Here is an 18,062-nt window from a genome sequence, read left to right on the forward strand (position 1 = left end):
GTCAGAAGCGAGAACTCAGCTTTGCTTCTCTTTCAGCCCCACCCAGACTCTCTGCCCCTGCACTTATTGAGCGCCATCTGTGTGCCAGACTCCGTGACTCTCTCCAAACGGCTTAGTTCTTTTCATTTCAGTTTTCCAGAGACAGGGTCTCGCTCTGTTGCCCGGGCTAGTGTGCAGTGGTGCCATCCGAGCTCACTGCAGCCTCCACTCGGGGGCTCAAGCGATCCTCCCACCCCAGCCTCCCAGGCAGCCAGGACTACAGGGGTGGGCCACCAGGCCCAGGCACCTGGCTTTTGACTCCTGATTGTGAGGCTCACTTGCCAGAGGGGCCAAGGAGCTGCCCCCAGGCCACACAGCTGAGACTCTGATCTGGCTGAGCCGAATTTGCCTGTGCAGTCATCACTCAGACCCGACGCCCCTCCTCCTCCCACTCAAAATATCAGTCATGCCAGCTTCCTGCAGGGAAAGAGAGCCGCCTTCGCGGGGACAGAAAACCTTGGACGCTATTAAGAAGGCGGCAGATTCCAGCTCAGCCATCGTAGAGGCCCAACACATGTGCTGGAGATCACTGATGAAAGTGACAACAAGCCCCCCACCCAAGACTTCTCAGACACAAGGCCGTGCTGCCAGCCCTCACCAGACTATCTCTGTTCCATCCTGTGAAGTGGGTACAATTACGATCCCATCCCAGCTACGCAGGAGGCTGAGGCCGAAGGATCGCCTGAGCCCAGGAGGCCGAGGCTGCGGTGAATCATGAGCGTGCCATTGCCCTCCATAGTGACAGAGTGAGACTCTAAGCTACCACAAAATTCCCTTTTCACAGATGACGAAACGGAGGCACAGAGAGGTCAAGTAACTTGCCTAAGGTCACACAGCTAGTGAGTCAATTCCATCCCAGGCTGGCTCCAGCGTTCGTGTGCCCACGTGCCAGGCCTGACACGGGCCCCTTCCCTTGGATGACAACTCAGTGACTCCCCCAGACAACAAGCTCTGAAGTGTCTCTACCCCCACCCAGCAGACAGGGGAGACGGAGGGTCTAGGAGGTCAAGAGAAGCTCTGCCTGTGCCATGCCCAGCAAGAGAACAGCCCAGAAGACGACACGATCTGTAAAACAGCTCAGCACCCACCTCAGGCTGGGCCCGGGGACCCATTGGCAGGGAGGGCGCGGGTGCGGGTGCCCCTCATGGGACCCGAGTTGGCAGATGGGAGCCTTCCTTTTTTTTTCTTCTTAGACACACGGCCATGAAAACACATCCCGACACAATCGGTCTCCTGGCTGGCTTTTCCCCCTCCTTCCATGCGTCAATACCCCGGATGGCCCCATAAATAAATAAACACATCAGTCAACTCGGTAATAAAACGAAGGGATGAAAAATACAGAAATCAGTGACATGTGTGCAAATCCGGTGATGGTCGACTTCAATCTTCCCTCGCGTGCCGACGCGGCCCCAAAGACAACTGAAAGTCATGGGGCGCTGGGCGGGCGACAGACCCCAGACGCGCCCGGCGGGCGAGCCCCGAGAAAGGCCCATCCTTCCGGGGTCCCGCCTGTGCCCGGGAAAGCCCCAAGGGGCCCCTGCTAGCCACGGCCCCCTTCTGCCCTCCCAGCCGGCAGGAGTCCAGCCTTTTCCCCGCCTGCATCCTGTGTCAGCCGGGCCAGCGGACGGCCTCAGATGCCTGGACCCAAAGTCAGGCTGAGAGGAGACCCAGGCGGGCTCCGTCCCCCAGAGAAGCCAGGGGGGACGATCTGCTGGGGACAGCTTGGTGCCGCCCAGACTCGGCAGGAAAGGGCATGGATGCTGTCGCCTGGGCTCAGGGGTGGGTGGGTGACTGAGGCCTTATCTGCAAGGCTGCCTTGGGAACTCAGAGCAGGACCTCGGGGGACAGCCACAGTCACCCAGGGCAGACCTCCCTTTTAAAGATGGGAGACTTAGCCGGGCTCGGTGGCTCAGCCTGTAATCCCGTGCCTTTGGGAGGCCGAGGTGAATGGATTGCCCGAGCCCACGGGTTCGAGACCCGCCTGGGCAGCGAGACCTCATCTCTACAATAAATCAAAAAGTCAGCCGGGTGTGGTAGCGCATGCCTGTAATCCCGGCTACTCGGAAGGCTGAGGCGGAAGGATCGCCGGAGCCCAGCAGGTCGAGGCTGCGGTGGCCGGGAGCGGCCACTGCACTCCAGTCTGGGCGACAGAGTGAGAATACGACTCAAAAAAATACATAGATAAATAAAAATAAAAATCAATAAAGATGGGAAACCAAGCAAGCCTGGAAGGTGACATGGGTTTGCTCAAGGTCACGGGTCTATTTTTTTTTCACCCCCTCCCTATTCCAGGTCTTTCCTTTCTTTTTTTTATTATTATTTTTTAATTTTTTTTTGAGTTGGAGTCTCACTCTGTCGTCCAGACTGGCGTGCAGTGGCCGCTCCTGGCCACCGCAACCTCGAAAAGAAAGAGATGTCTCTTTCTGATGTCTAGGCCGGCGTGTGGTGGCGTGATCATAGCTTACTGTAACCTTGAACTCCTGGGTTCAAGTGATCCTCCCATCTCAGCCTCCCGGGTAGCTGGGACTACAGGCACATGCCTCCACCCCTGGCTCGTTTTTGTGTTCTTGTTTTTTTGTAGAGACGAAGTCTCGCTATGTTGCCCAGGCTGGTCTTGAACTCCTGACCTCAAGCGATCCTCCCGCTTTGGCCTCCTGAATTGTTGGCTGGGATGGCAGGCGTGAGCCACCATGCCTAGCTCAAGGTCACAGATCTCACGTAGCACAGCGTAAGGCTGGCCAGAGTCCAGGGAGAAGAAGATTTCTCAGACTCAGACTCTGGAATTCCATCGGATAGAACAGAGAACCCGTTCTCATGACCACACCACTGGGACAGGACACAGAGGGGAAGGGCCTGGAGTTTGCACTGGAGGCTGAGAGACTCTCCAAAGCTTCCAGAGGCTGTCGGCCTTCCCTGGCAACTCTTGGGGGGACAGGCGGGGGAGCCGGGCGCTTTCTAACATGCCATGGGCCGTGGGTCTTACCTCGGCTTGGAAGCTTTTTAATACAGGAGCCACCATCTCTCTGATTTCCTGAAAAAGAGATCAGCAGAGAGTTCACCACAGCGCCAGGCGGGACGCCCCGTGGTCCCTGTTCACAGCTTGCTGCTGTCCCCGGGTCAGCGTATCCCTGCACTCCAAGGGACTTCACAAGGGACACACACACACACACACACACACACACACACACACACACACACACACACAGTGCCAAGCCACGTTAGACCAGAACCAACAAGTCCAATGGGTTTCTTTCCTGCAGGACTTTTCAGAGCCTTTAATACAATGCACGTTGGGAATTTCCAGGAGAGGGAGAGAGGAGGTGGCGTTTTTCCAGATGGATTTGGTCACGGATCGTCTTTTACGCAAAGTCTCGTGTGAGGCTGGAGGCCCGTCATGGGACACGCTTGGGAGAGGGGCTAGAGAGGCAACCCCAGTACTCCGCACTCAGCACTCAGACATCCAAGGCCCTCCAGAAGAGCCTGCTGCCTGCAAGGTGCTGCCCTGCCCACCGCCTCTCCAGCCGGGACACGCCTCGTGCACCTGGCGCTCCTTCCTCACCACGACGTGCGGTTCTGGGGACCTGGCTGGGTCTCGCCTGGGTGCCCGGCTTAGGGGAAGGGCTCTGCAAATGCCTGCTGAGCTCGGTGGACCTGGGCTCTGGCTTCAGGTGAGAGGCTGGTCCTCCCTCTCGAGCCTCCTGCTTCAGACTCTAGTATCCTGAGTTCCGTAAGTGACCCAGCCCCACAGATGCCCCCGGCAAGCCCCTAGGAGTTCTTCTCCCTGGCATCAAGAACCACGGGGCCCGAGATGCCCGCTGTAAATCCTCCAAAGTCTCCTCCGAGACCCACTGGGGACTCCTCTAACACAATCAGTCACAGGAAACCCCCAGGGGAGGAGAAGGGGAGGGAAGGCTGCAGAGAGCAGTGGGAGAGGACGAGGTGGGCTGCAGACCCAGCACTCTGGGAGGCTGAGGCGGGAGGATGGCTTGAGGCCGGGAGTTCGAGACCAGCCTGGGCAACATTGTGAGATCTCGTCTCCACCATAAGCGAATAAATATATACTAAAAAAACAAATTAAAAAGAATGATTATGAAAATAAGGTCATGCTGCTTCTGCCTCTGGAAGGGACCCCTCCTCTGAGCCCTGGGACCCCTCCTCACTGACTCCTGCTCTGACATACTGACCGTGCTGGGGACAGAGTGTGTGGACCCAGGGGACTTAGTCTTGAGGAGTGCATGGCTTAGCCAGAAGGAAGCCAGAAGGCCAGGTCACAGCGGGGAACCCAAGTGCCCAGTGGGCCAGGCGGGAGGATTCAGGGAGGCCGGCTGGGGTCACAGGCCCCGCTCTGGGGATGGCGGGCGGTGTGCGCACGGACTCTGAGTCGCAAGGCCTGCCACGCAGTCTCAAAAGACACCGGAAATCTGATTTTTAGGGGAAGTCTTCTGAGCTGCTAAATGCTGGCAACAGACCAAAGGCTTGAAAGACTTTAGAGAGCAAATGGATTGCACTGGCAGGAAACCTGGGTGCAGCCAGGTTCAGGATGCGTCGGATCGGATGGCGCCTCTCAGAAACCATCTGTCCAGTCCCCTGGACTCGCAAAGGGGAGACGGAGGCCCTGGGAGGGTCTGGCCTGCCCGAGGCCACACAGCCGGTGAGCGGCATGGCTGGAACTCGAACCCAGGTCCCCAGATTCCCCAAACGGGCTCCCCAGAGAATCGAGAGGGTCCAAGTCTGAGCCTCTGGACGGGGGGTGCTTGGTGGGGCTTCGGGCCGTCTGCAGAGCCCGTGTGCCTCACGCTGGGGACGCGAGCCGCGGCAGCGCGACGGGAGGTGAGCTGGGCGCCGGCCAGAGGAGGCTCTTAAATAAAGCCTTGGCATCAGGAGAGCCTCGTTCCAAAAACGAGAATTTTCAGAGGCACAACTATAATAGGAATGGAAACTTATTCCTCCTAATTACATAATTGCATAATTATGCAGTATTAAAATTACGTAAGCCGAACTCCGAGGCTCAAAACCTGGCCTGGATTTCCGTCACCACCTGGGGGATCCCTCGTGGCCCAGGGAGAAAGTTCGCAGGGCTGGGGAAGACAGGACCGAGGGTCTGAACTGACCCAAGAGGGGGCACGGGGACCACCAAGATCTGGGGCCCACTCAGCTCTGCTTCCCAGAATCAGAGGCAGAGGAGGGTCCGCGACAGCCTCATGCTGGGGACAAAAATCAGTTGACAGCCCAGGCCCAGCACTGTCCTAACACGGAAGGGGCGTTGGCCTTCCGGTGGCTTCTCAGCGCCTGGTGTCAAGCCCCAGCTTGGCCTTTCGGAAGCCACGACGTGGAGATGACTTTCGGGTCTGCGGTTCACGCTTTTCCACACACGCGTGCTCCAAGCCCTCAGCCCCGAGGCGCCGTCTAGACCGGCCCCGCGGATAAGGCCTAGCTAGATCCGAGGCCTCTCTCCTGCCTTGAGGAGTCAGAGAGATTTGCGGCTTGTGTGAGGAGGCTGCTGCCGCCAAGAGGCCAAGACCGAGGTGGAGGCTCGTGTGGCCAGAGTCTGGCTGGGCCTCCCCGCCCCCATCAGGAGCCCCGGCGACCCAGATAGGAGAGGCCAGCTACAGGAGAGGCCAGCTGGCGGGATTATGGCTCCCTGAGCGCCATGCCCCGCCCACCCTCGTGTGCGCCCAGCACACCTGGGCAGGTAGGGACGGGTGTTCCCCTTCCGTGGGCCAGAGCAAAGCCAGTGGCTCTGGGGCTCGGATGTGCCACCTCCCCGCCAGCGTCACGCCCCAGCCAGAGGACTTTCTTTCCCTACTTGTGTTTATTCCTGTCATTTTTTCCTTCATTTGAGAAGCAATGGGGGAGCCCGATGGAGGAGAGAGAAGAGTTCGCACCTTCACCCGTAAAGAACAGTCACGTCTGCTCCCGTCGGCCCCTCTGGGGGTGCCGTGCGCTGCTGGGCGGGTCATCCTCAGACCAGCCCGTGTGGCGGGGAAGGACCCGCGGGCTGCTGGAACTACGAGGGTGGAGAGGACTAGGCGCCCAGGGGCATACAGGGGCGGGAGGGTGCTGCTGGCTCACAGCTGCCTTCTCCCAGACACCCACGGAAAAGCAAGAGAAACCCAAAGCCCTGGGCAGGGCGTCTCCACGGTCAAGGCCACACATCCAACCTGGGGGACAACCAGGCCTCCGAGGGAGACGCCTCCCGCCCTCCTGGGCCGGCCCCCCGAGCGCCCTGGACCAGGGAACCAGAAGGCTGGGAGCGGTCATTCGTCTTGGCGGCTAATGAGCTTCTTTCCTTGTTAGTCCCTCACGTCTACCATTTTCAAAAGATAGTTTGAACTGGGAAAAATCTGCATTCCGACTGAGTTAATTCTATAACCGCAAATATACTGTACCTCAGGTACATTTTTCTTAAATTCCCGGCGGAGTTCAATTAAATGTTTATGAGAATGCTCGCTCTCCTCCTGCCGTGCAGACAGCTCCGAAGCGACGGAATTAAGCTCCTTCTGGAACAATAAGAGAGAGAGAGAGAGAGAAAAGAAAAAAGATTTTTTTCCCCTCTTTTTCCTTTTTAACTGTCGTACAAAACAGCATTCCGAACAAGTTTTCTTAACTTACAAAGCTGAGAAAAGACAGGATATTGACTCCTGGCACAAATGAATAATTCACAAAACTGAGCAGGCAACCGGAAGAATCCTGGCCGGCTTTTGGGCTCCTGGGAAGTCGGGCCAGATCGATCGTCTCCTATAAAGTTGGGTGGAGTTGGCTCCCCACCCCCCCCAGCTCTCCCCCACCCCCTGCCCCACCTCCTAAATTTCCAAAGGAGCAATAGCATAAGCTTGTCAGGAGCTGCAGAAAACATCTCCAAACCGTGTCAAAATAGTCGCGCGCGGCATATTGTACGGACGTGTCAGAGCGGAAGGGAGTGCTGTCGACAGCTTTTCCAGATCAGAGGCGGGAACCCGTCCAACGATGACTTACTTACACTTAAAGGTTCATAAATACGCCTTTTCAGATCGAGATGGCTTTTTAATTTCAGTCAGTTTTGGAAAAACGGAGGTGCCCCTACGAGGCGCGCTGACCTTTAGCGTATCCCGCGGTCAATCATTTCAGGTTCACTTCAAGTATAAGAGATATTTCATCGGAGACGCCTGGGCTCGGAGGGGGCGGGCCGGAAGGCGCTCTGCCTGCTGGGTGCAGGGAGGCATCGGACCAGGTTTCTACAGGACCGGCCAGCGAGGGGAAAAAGGGACAGGGTGGCAGGGGGGACGCTCCGGCCCACGCGCGGCTCAGACAACATCTGCAGGTCGCGCACCCGTGTCTGATCATCCCCTCGCAGCTTTCTCTCTTCACTTTGACGGTGGCAGTTTCACAAGGGAAGCACAATTCACCCTGAGATGTCACGGGTTTCATTTGCATAATTCAAGAAATGCTCTGTTTATGTGGTCCGCTGCCTTCTGCACCATCCTGAGATGGGCTTTTTTTCTGGACCATAACTGGAGGAACATTTCTGTATATATCACCCGATTATATTTGCCGCAATCAAGCCCCATAATTTCCTAAATCCGGTGATGCAATAAATTTCTGCAATCAGATTTATTAAAAACACACACGCAGATGCGGGAGTGTATTTCTAGGGTGAACTCTTTAATCTAACATATGTACGACGCAGCCCGGCACCGTGCTGAAAGACCCCATTTGTCATTGCTAATACACATTCAACTTGCACACACAATGAAACACTTTTACCACTAGATAATGAAATAAAAGTACTATTAACCCGCTGCAAATCCTTCTCCCTCTAAGCGACGAAATACATGGTAATTGTCTTATATCACGCCCGAGAGTCGGGGAATCTTCTCCACGGCAGTTCGTCCTGGCACCATCGACCTGGTGCCCCCAAACAAACCTGGCACAAGCGTCCCTGGCCTGTGGAGACATTTGTAGAACTCCTGGGAGGAATTTCTCTTTCTGGGGAAATGTCTAACGTCTTTGGAGACTCAGAGACTAGAAAGGGGAAAGGTGGAGGGAACCCAAGCGGCTAGGTGCTCTCCAAGGTCCTGAAACCGATTTGGCGGAAGCGCAAGATGCTTCCAGTTGCAGCTTGGGGCGGGTGGGTAGTTCAAAAGCCCCGTAGGACTTTGAGCCAGATGAGAAACAAGGGGTCCCACGAAAAAGAGGGACATCTGGTTTTACCACCCTTTAAAACTCACTGCAGTTTCCAGTAAAGAAACCATAGCTGACCACAACTAAAATGAAGTGATGGTAGAGAGGTCGGTGTTCATGGCAACAGGCAAAGGCGGCCACGGTCAGCCAGGTGGTGCAGTCAGGCGGACTTAATTGCAGGTGGCAGGGGAGAGAGGGCTCAAGCGACACGGTCCATGCGGGCCGCAGGGGTGCTCACGGTGCTTCTGGGTGTCTCTCTTGAAGACAAGGGTGTGAACTGCACAAGGCTGCAGGACATACGGAGCCGGGACTTGGGTTTAGAGCCCTCGTTTTGGGATGATCACGTGGTTGACACCATGTTCTCATCCCGGGGACACTGTGCCTCCCACACCACAGCAGCCAGGTCGGGGCTGGACTCTGACTCCCCTAAAAACATCCTGCCCAGGCTCTAAGAGGGAGCCTCAGAGGTCCAAGGGCCCAGTGTGCTGTACCAGACACGCCCAGCTCCCTCTGCCCACACCCCCCAGGCTGCCGGTGGGTGCAAATCTGACAGGCAGGATGTCCGCAGCGTCCACAGGGCAGAGCAGAGTGAGGCCACGTAGGGACACCAACAGGCCCCTGGCCCTGGCCCCACCACAAGCACGGCTGTTGGTGTCTTTCCTGCATGGCCCTGGAATTGCAGGCAAAGTCACTGACACCCACGCACGGCTTCTCAGCTCTGCCTGAATCCATGCTCATCCTTCAGCCCTGAATTCTTGCTGCATTTCAATGGCCAACTCGCGGACATCCAGATCAGTGACAGTAAACCATCATCATTGTAACGACCACGTACAGAATGCCCGCCTGCACCAGGCGTGAGGCTGAGCCCCCAACATACGCTGTCCTGTGAAACATGCACATGAGTGTGTCTATAGGGTGATTCAGGCAGGGACTCGGAAATCAACGACAGTCGGTCCTAATCGCCGAGGTGTGGTTGACCTCCTTGGCGGATTCCAAAGGCAAATGCTTCAGTGCCCCTCAGTGGGTTTCTGCTCTGCCCCGTGCCCGCCAAGCTGTTCAGGGAGCGTGTCTAGAACGACATGGGCGTGCTGAATGTCCAGCATGGTACCACGTGTTCGATGCCCGTTGGCTGATATCAGTCTAGTGAGAAATGGAGAGCTCAGAAAACACCCTACCAGATCTACGACACCAAGAATTTTGTATTTCACGGGTCAGTAGCAATTTTACTTTAAAAAAAAAAAAGGCTGGAGAGTATGGCCAAGTGTTACCGTAGGAAGCCAAGACGCTAAAAACCACTCCCTCCCAGCCCAAAAGAAAGGATATTGAAACATCCACAAAGCCGCAGGGCCAATGGCAGCACCGACAAGGGTCTTTTAAAATAAACACAGCCAAAATTAAAAAGCTCATGACACCATGTTTATTTTAAAGAGATGGAAAGAAACGGTCATACACAGTCACCAGCACTGGTCTGATGAGCTTTCGAGAAAGCGTGCCCAGACCACCACCACACACACGCAGCTTTGATAATCAAGCAGAACTTGGGATTCTCTCCCACCCGGCCTCTGCCCCTCCGCCACCCCCAGCCCCCCAGCCCCAGCCCCGGGGGAGCCGTGATGAACACGGCCCCAGACTTTGGGCCAGGTCCAGGCAGGGAGGAGACTCATCTGATTAACCGGCCATCAGCGGCAGACAGACAGCCCGGAGCCCGGCGCAGACCATTCAAATAATGATCATCATAAACAGCCCATTTGCAACTAAAAAGAAATAATTTTAATGAGCTTGAAGCAGATGATAGACGCAGCTGAGGCTCAGGCCAGTGTGCAGAGAGGAAGGAGGCTGGGGCCAGGCGCTGCAGGAAGGCGCCGGGGGCCGGGAAGACAGGGCCCTTCTGGTGGGCTCCGTGGCCCCCGCAGGAAGCACCCGCTGCCAGCGCGTGCCTGGCTCCGAGAGGGCTTGCCGTCATGAAGATCTTTAGGTCCAATGCTAAGCTTAATGAATGTTTACACCTGAGTCCCCACTGCCCAGACCAAGAGACCGGACATTCACACTCCCAGCATCTCGGAAAGCTCTCCGAGGCCCCTCCTAGCCAGTGCCCCCTAAAAGCAACCATGATTCTGACCTTAACATCATAGGTAAATTCTGCCTACTCCTGACCTTTCTATAAAGACCCCTCCCTTGTTTAAAACCGAAAGTCAGCCAGGCTCGATGGCTCAGCCTGTAATCCTACGCTTTGGGAGGCCGAGGTGAGGTGAGTGGATTGCCTGAGCCCGTGGGTTCGAGACCCGCCTGGGCAACTTGACGAGACCTCATCTCTACAATAAATCAAAAATGAGCCGGGCGTAGTAGCGCGCACCTGTAGTTCCAGCTACTTGGAAGGCTGAGGCGGAAGGATCGCCGGAGCCCAGCGGATCGAGGCTGCGGTGGCCGGGAGCGGCCACTGCGCTCCAGTCTGGGCGACAGAGTGAGACTCCAACCCCCCCAAAAAACCCAAAAACCAAAAGTCTTGCATTTGAAAAGGACACGATTGCTATCACTAGAGAATCCTGTACCAGAAACAGATGGTCGCCATTAAATTAAAAGTATAAGGAAAACAAATCGTTGCTGCCTGTGTCTGTTATTAAAGTCAGCAAGTGCTGGAAGGGTGTCAAAGGTAATGCAGGACCCGACAGAGACTTTCTGCTCATGGGAGGGAACAGGGGCAGGAGAGAGCTGGGAAGAGGGATTCGCGACCCGCGTCAGTCCTTTCTAACGCCGGGTCCACCTCCTGCCCACACCCAAGTCCCAACAGTAGGCACGTGACCTGCACAGTAGCAAACGTGAATCAAATCGGATTCTCCTATTTAATTTTATTTTTTAGAGTCGGGGTCTTACTCTGTGGCTGAGGCTGGAGCGAAGTGCTATGACCACAGCTTGCCCCAGCCTCAATCTCGTGGTCTCAGGCGATCTTCCTGCCTCAGTCTCCTGAGTAGCTGGGACTACAGGCACATGCCACCACACGCGGCTGGTTTTTTTGTAGAGACAAAGTCTCACCAAGTTGCCCAGGCCGGTGTTGAACTCCTGAACTCAAGCAATCCTCCTTCTTCGGCCTCCCAAAGTTTTGGGGTTACAGGAGTGAGCCACCATGCCTGGCCTGCTTCTCCTGGTTTAAAGATGAGGAAACTGAGGCACAGACGGCTTCGGTTTCCTGCTCACCTCACACAGCTGGTGAAGCGGTTTGATTTCGACGGAGGGGAAGGTGGGTGCTGGCCAGGAAGGAAGACAATGGTTAGCTATGAGGAGGCAAGATGAGCATTTTAAAAATTTTTTTGAGTCGGATTCTCACTCTGTTGCCCAGGCTAGAGTGCAGCAGCATGTTGCTCACGGCCTCTGCATCCTCGACCTGCTGGGCTCAGGCAATCCTTCCGCCTCAGCCCTCCAAGTGGCCGGAGCTACAGGCATGTGCCACCATGTCAGGCTAATTCTTTGATTTATTGTAGAGATGAGGTCTTGCCACGTTGCCCAGGCTGGTCTTGAACCCGTGGACTCAGGCAATTGAGTACATGTTTGAGTCACCGCGCCTGGCCTAAGATAGCATTCTTAATTTACTTGGTTCAACCAGGAAGGACTGGGAGTCTTTAAAAAACACCGAGTTTTTAAAGAGATTTCATACCTGACCCCAAGAGCTGTGAGCCAGGCACCATGCTCTCAACAGGGACTAGCACAGGAGAGACAGTCTCTGCCTGTGCCCACCCTCTCCTTGGCTCCAAAGACACCTCCCACTCCCCGAACGGCAGCTGTCCCCGAGCGGCAGCTCCAAGAAGGGAACGGGAAAGGCTGTGGTGATTGCTGGGTGGGAGCTAAGAGGTGCCCTCAGGTACCCCCAGGCGCTGATGGGATTCCCCAAGGGACACAGCCTCTCCCTCGGCATGGCTTCCCGGGTCAACCTCCTCTCTCTGGCGTCCTTGGGTCCCTGCCGGCCCCGCCCATCTTCCCTCTCTGGGTTTCCTTCCCAGCCAGATCCACATGCAGCAGGATCTCCCACCCGGTGGCTCCACAGACTTCTTGCCCTCGGTCCCAATGATGTCACTCTGTCTCCGTGGCTGATCTTACTTGTCCTTTGTGTCTCAGCTTAAACATCCCCTGCTCCAGAAAGGCTTTCTGGACACCCTCAAGTCTAGGCGCCTTCTCTACGTCCCTCTTGACTCTTTCTTATGTTTGTCACCAGATGTTTTCTTTAATCTTTTGGCGTGGGGTCTTGCTATGTTGCCCAGGCTGGTCTCAAACTCCTGATTTCAAGCGATCCTCCCTCCTTGGGTTCCCAAAGTGTTGGGATTATAGGTGTGAGCCACTGCGCCCAGCCCGGATTTTATTTTCTACCCGAGAATCTTTTCTTCAAATGAAATCCTACTCAGAAGCTCCTTATGGAAAACAATAGCTCACAGTTAGCACCTCCCAAGTGCCTATTATTACATATATGTTAATATTTGGCGAGTGCACAAGCACCTTACACACACAAACGCCTCACAAACACGCGTGTGAAGTGACGGTTCAGATTCCAGTCCGGGTCTCAGAAACCAAGATGAGCAGTGACTCTGACCTCCAATACAATCACTCCCTGCCCTCTTCCACGCAAACACGAGCTCTGTGTTCACCTTCTTGCAGGGAGACGCAGCCTGTGATGCTGGACTCGCCCGTCCACCCACCCACCCCTCCGTCCATCCATCCGGGCGTTCATTCATGGTTTCTGGTGCGGGAAGCACTGGGTGGGGGGGAGGGAGGGGGAGTACGCACAGCGACCCTGACACCACCTGGACCTCCAAGAGCTCAGAAGCCAAAGAAGACACGCCAGGGCGCCAGTGATTCTGGGAGGTGACGAAGGCCTCGTGCTGAGACATTCCCTCCAGGGCCGGCTTGGGGAGAGCAGAGCCCTCCATGCCCTTGGCATGGCTTTCGGGTGACGTGGAAATTGAGCGGGCGAGGGACAGGCAACGTTTTAACCTCCTCTTCCAATTCAATCATGATGTGGCCTCAGCTTGGTAACGTGTCCAGTTACCCAACCGGCCTTCCCTTAATCTAGTCATCCAGTCACCCATCTTGCCAGCCCACCAACCCTCCGTCCATCTAATCATCCATCTCTCCAAACAACCCTTTGCATTTATCTATGCATCCAACCACCCATCTCTCCAATCAACCAACCTTCCATTCATCCAATCATCCATCTACCAACCAACCTTCCATTCATCTATTAACTCAACCATCCATCTACCCAACCAGCCAACCAGCCAACCAACCTTCCATTCATCCATTAACTCAACCATCCATCTACCCAACCAACCAACCAACCAACCAGCCAACCAACCTTCCATTCATCCACCCACCAGCCAACCAACCCTCCTTCCACTTATCTATTCATCCAATCATCCATGTCTCCAACCAAAATTCCATTCATCCAATCATGCATCTCTCTCTCCAATCAACCAACCAACCAACCTCCATTTATCTAACTGATTGTCCATCTAGCAAAGATTCATCCATTCATCTATTTTTCTTTTTGAGTTGGAGTCTCACTCTGTCGCCCAGACTGGCCACCGCAGCCTCGACCTGCTGGGCTCCGGCCATCCTTCTGCCTCAGCCTTCCAAGTAGCTGGAACTATAGGCGCGCGCTACCACGCCCGGCTAATTTTTTGGTTTATTGTAGAGATGTGGTCTCGTCAAGCTGCCCGGGCGGGTCTCGAACCCGCAGGCTCAGGCAATCCACTCACCTCGGCCTCCCAAAGCACGGGATTACAGGCTGAGCCACCGAGCCCAGCCCATTCATCTATTAATCCAACTGATCACCCGGCATGGCATCCATTACCCGGTTGCTTGACAAGCCATCTATTCATCATCTGTCCCATCTATTCATCCATCCAACTAACCACTGGCCCAGTTCTGGGCCAGACACGGTGCTAGGCACTGGGAAGCAGAAACCAACGACACAGTCCCTGTCCTCAAGGGGTCCACGGCGCATAGAAGAGGCGGAGAGGGCTACTCTCACACCTGAGTACACTATGAGGGGGAGCAGGCAAGATGGTGGGACGCAGAGGTGAGCTGACTTACTTTGACCGCAGGAAAGTGTTGCTGAGGTGGGAACGTCTGACGGGGTCTAGCAGGACGAGGAGTCTGATGACAAAGAGGCCAAGCATCCCCGGCCGAGGGAACGGGGTTCTTGCCGAAGGGCCCCATGGTCTCCCTGCCCCTATCTGGAGCGTCCCTCTCCTCGACACGTGTCCCTCTCAGACGCATTTTACTTACTTACTGGAATAAAAACTCCAAGACAGCAAGACAGAGATTCGGTCCTCCCCTCATTATATCCTCAGTGTCCAGAACAGTTCCTGCGACACAGCCGGCACTCCAGAAATGCTTGCCGGTCAAATGAATGAATGAGTGAATGTGACCTCCTAAAGAGCCCGGTCTGTCTGGGGAACAGTGTCACAGTTCCCCCATGGCAGACCTGCGTTCAAATCCCGGCCCTGACACTGCACTAGCACGGCGTGACCTTGGACAAGTGGCTCAACCTCGGTTTCTGTGCCTGGAAAACGGGTGCAAAAATTCGGGCCCACAGGGTTATTGTGAAGACCCGTTGGGAACCAGACTGTAAGCAGGCACAGTGCTCGGCGTGGTGTCTACGGTCTTCAGAGTGGTGACGGCCTCCATGGAATCCCAGTCCCTCAAGGGTAGGGACCGTGTCTCTCGTTCATAGCTGTAGCCGAGGGTTCTGGGCCCCTGCCCGGTGCATTGCAAGTGTTCCACAAGCATCTGAGCAATGAACGTTAGTGGAGATAAGCCCAAGAAGCCCCTTGTGGTGTGGGAAGGGCCGTCTTCATAGGAGTCAAACGTCTCGTTCTGCATCTGGGGTCCACGGAGAAATTCAAGGTTTTGCCTGAGTCCCAGGTGGACGGACGCCCAGGAGGAGGAGGGCTTTGGGGGACGCTGAGAGCCAAGGGACTTGCTCTGTCGGCGGCCGGGCAGGTTCAGAGAGGCCTCAGAGGGCCAGCTCTGGGCGGGGCGGGGGCTGACCTGGGCTGGAGGGCACATGCCGGCCGCCATGAGTGAGGAGACAGCCCCAGATGGATGACTCCGCCGCCCGCCGAGATGGATCGCTGAGCGTGGCTGAGAGACAGTCCGGGCTACCAGCGCCATCCATCACTCCCTGCGCTGTATGTAAATTTCAGACGCTAAGATGTATTGGGCCAATTATCTGAGGCCGGGGCGAGGGGCGGGGCCTGGAGAGACCATTCTCAGCCGAGCCGGCCTCCCTGTCTTCCGCCCGCCGGTCAGGGCGCTGGGCAGTTCATGCCGGATCAAGAGCCAAGCCTCAAGCCTGGGTGTGCTGAAGCTACCAGGAATGTCCTAGCAAGCTCTGGGGCGACCCTCGCAGGATGACAGCCATGCAAGGGCACACGCCATGTCAGGGCCACCGCGCCCAGCACCACGGAAGTCTGAGTATGTCTCCAGTGGTGCATGCCGGGGAGTGGATTCTCTGGAAACGTCTGTCGGGGGAGTGAGGCATGGTCTCCGGGTCAGAGAAACAAAGCCACACAGCTCTAGGCACACAGCCGGGAAGGGGCACGGTGGGGACTTCAACCCAGTCGTCCTGGCTTGCCTCTGGTGGCCTCCTGGGAGCCTCACTCCAGATGCAGATGGGACAAGCTTGCCCAGAGCTGTCCGCCCTCACCAGGGTCTCCCGGGCCCTAGACCAGGGCATGGCCGTGCCGGTCTGTCCATCCACTCACTTGCTCACTCAACCATGGTTTCTTAGGTGCCTACCCAGTGGCCTGGGATGTGACAGACCCACGTCCTGCCCGCCTGGAGTGTCTGGTCATGGGGACAGACCATGAAAAGTGTGGGCCTCAGGCCCTCTCGGCTGCTCTGGCTTCTGGAAAGTCCGGCAGCAGTTGGCTTCTAGTTTGAGGAAGGCTGGGAGTCAACACTGAGCAGGCAGACCAGGCCGGAGTCCTGCGCTCCTGGGTCAGCCTCGTGAGCCGGGAAGACTCCTGGCCTCTGCATCCGGGATTTGCTGCTATAAAAACCTCGCCATGGCATCACCTCCCTTGGAGTCCTGCCAGGACGAGAGGCCAGTGGTCTCCGGAAATCCGGGCTGCAGGAGGTGCCTGGGAAGGGTGGGGGGTGCCGGGCCCAAGGGTGGCACTTGAGCTGGGGTGGCTACCAGCCCTGGGGTCCTGGGGGGCACGGGGCGGAGGGGGGAGCCACCTTCCCGCCCTGGGTGTCAGCCTCTCTACTGCAAGCCACCCTGGGCCAAGCCCCTGTCACCACTCCCCCGGGTGACACTGGAGCCTCGTCACAGCCCCTGCCCCATGAGGAAGGACAGGACCTGCTAAACATCAGGCCCCTCCTGTCCCTCCGATGCTCCAAACCCTTCTGTGGCTCCCGCCTGACCCAGAGTCAAGGTCAAAGTGCTGACCATGACATCAAGGCCTCACACGGCTCGCCCGGCCGCCATTATCCCGCACCCCAGCTCACTCGGCCCCAGCTCCACGGGTCCTCTCTGGCGCTGGAACACACCGAGCACGTCTCTGCCTCGGGGTCTTTGCACGGCGTTTCCCTCCCTGGAAATGCTGTCTGTTCTGATTCCACATGGGCTTCCCTCGTCTTCTCCCAGAAGCCCCCCCACTCACTTTCTCCCCAGCATTCATCGCTGACACATTCGCATAATCACCTCTCTGTTCATCGCTGGTTTCCACGCCCAGCCCCCGGATGTCATCCCATAAGGACAAGGGCTCGGTTTGGGTCACTGCTGTATCCTGACGCTCCGCACACCCCAGGTGCTCAACGTTTGCAGAATGAAGGAGAGTGTAAATACATGAGCAAGGGAAAGACGGACTGGCCAACCCCGGGTCCCATCCCCAGTCACCCCTCTGAGTCTCACCCCATCTCCAGCCCCACCCCGGCACCCCTAGCATCAGGCCGGAGAGCCAGCCGCTCCTGGTGCGGGCAGGGCCGCGGTGGCCATCTTGGGGGGAGGATGCCAATCACTGGCCTAATTATCTTGCCGCAAGGCCCGAAAACAGAGCTGCATGGGAACGCTTCCGCCTTTCCTTGATTGCTGATTTACATGCCAGAGTTCTCAGGGTTTAAATCCTTGCGGGCACCAGGAGGACAAAGTGGCCCCACTGTGACGGGTGCTGGGGAGGGCGTCCGGACGCCCTTGTGTCCGTCTTGGGGCTGACAGTCTGGTTCAGCTTGCGACGGCGCCCTCCCCTGTCAAAAGAGGGGGCGGGGAAGGGGCCTGCTCACGTGCTCACTCGTTCCAGTGTTTTCTGAGCACTTACTACATGCCAGGCACCTGCTGGGAGCCACAGGGGCGGTGGCGCCCATCACAGGAGATGAGCGCTCCTCTGGCTGATGTCTTCCAGGAGGTCTGTGCTGCTACGAACGCCTTGCCCTGCTGGGGAAAACCGGGCCCGGAGAGATGGCGTCCCCGCCCTAGGCTGTCGGCAGGCTGTGCAGAGGCAGGCTTCAGTCCCTTGACTCCTCTGAAGGCGGACCCTCCTCTGCAGCTTGTGTGGCCGTCCGCGTTTTTCTCCAATTCCTTTCTCTGGGAAAAGAATTCCTTTCTTTTTCGAGGCTGGCGCATCTGGGGCGGGGAGGTCTGTGGGAACCTCAGGAAGCTTTAGAAAGATTCACTGTTGCACAGGGCCAAGAAGGTGGCCGGCGGACAACCCAGGTAGGGAAGGAAGCATTTATTGAGCACCTACTGTATGCGAGGTGAGGTTCCATGAGCCTTGAGCCTCGTGAGGTCAGTCGGGGAGGACAGTCCCATGAGCACAGGTAGCTGGGCACCATCCGGGGAACACGCACCGGCGGGCGCTGCATCGAACGGG

The 18,062-nt window shown here is 56.7% G+C and overlaps 1 protein-coding gene across 1 annotated transcript in view; it reads right to left on the reverse strand.

The window, feature by feature from the left end:
* The window catches only part of CUX2 (cut like homeobox 2), a 119,622-nt gene that overhangs the window by 96,976 nt on the left and 4,584 nt on the right, over nucleotides 1-18,062 (reverse strand). Inside the window, exons 2-3 of the mRNA XM_021715288.1 lie at nucleotides 6,429-6,539; nucleotides 3,023-3,070 (exon numbers count right to left, since the gene is read on the reverse strand). Coding sequence (XP_021570963.1) covers nucleotides 3,023-3,070; nucleotides 6,429-6,539 — 159 coding nt within the window. The remainder of the gene's footprint in view (nucleotides 1-3,022; nucleotides 3,071-6,428; nucleotides 6,540-18,062) is intronic.

The sequence above is a fragment of the Carlito syrichta genome, unplaced genomic scaffold, assembly GCF_000164805.1.
Source record: "Carlito syrichta isolate Samal-C Ts95f unplaced genomic scaffold, Tarsius_syrichta-2.0.1 Scaffold306952, whole genome shotgun sequence".
Taxonomy (NCBI): domain Eukaryota; kingdom Metazoa; phylum Chordata; class Mammalia; order Primates; family Tarsiidae; genus Carlito; species Carlito syrichta.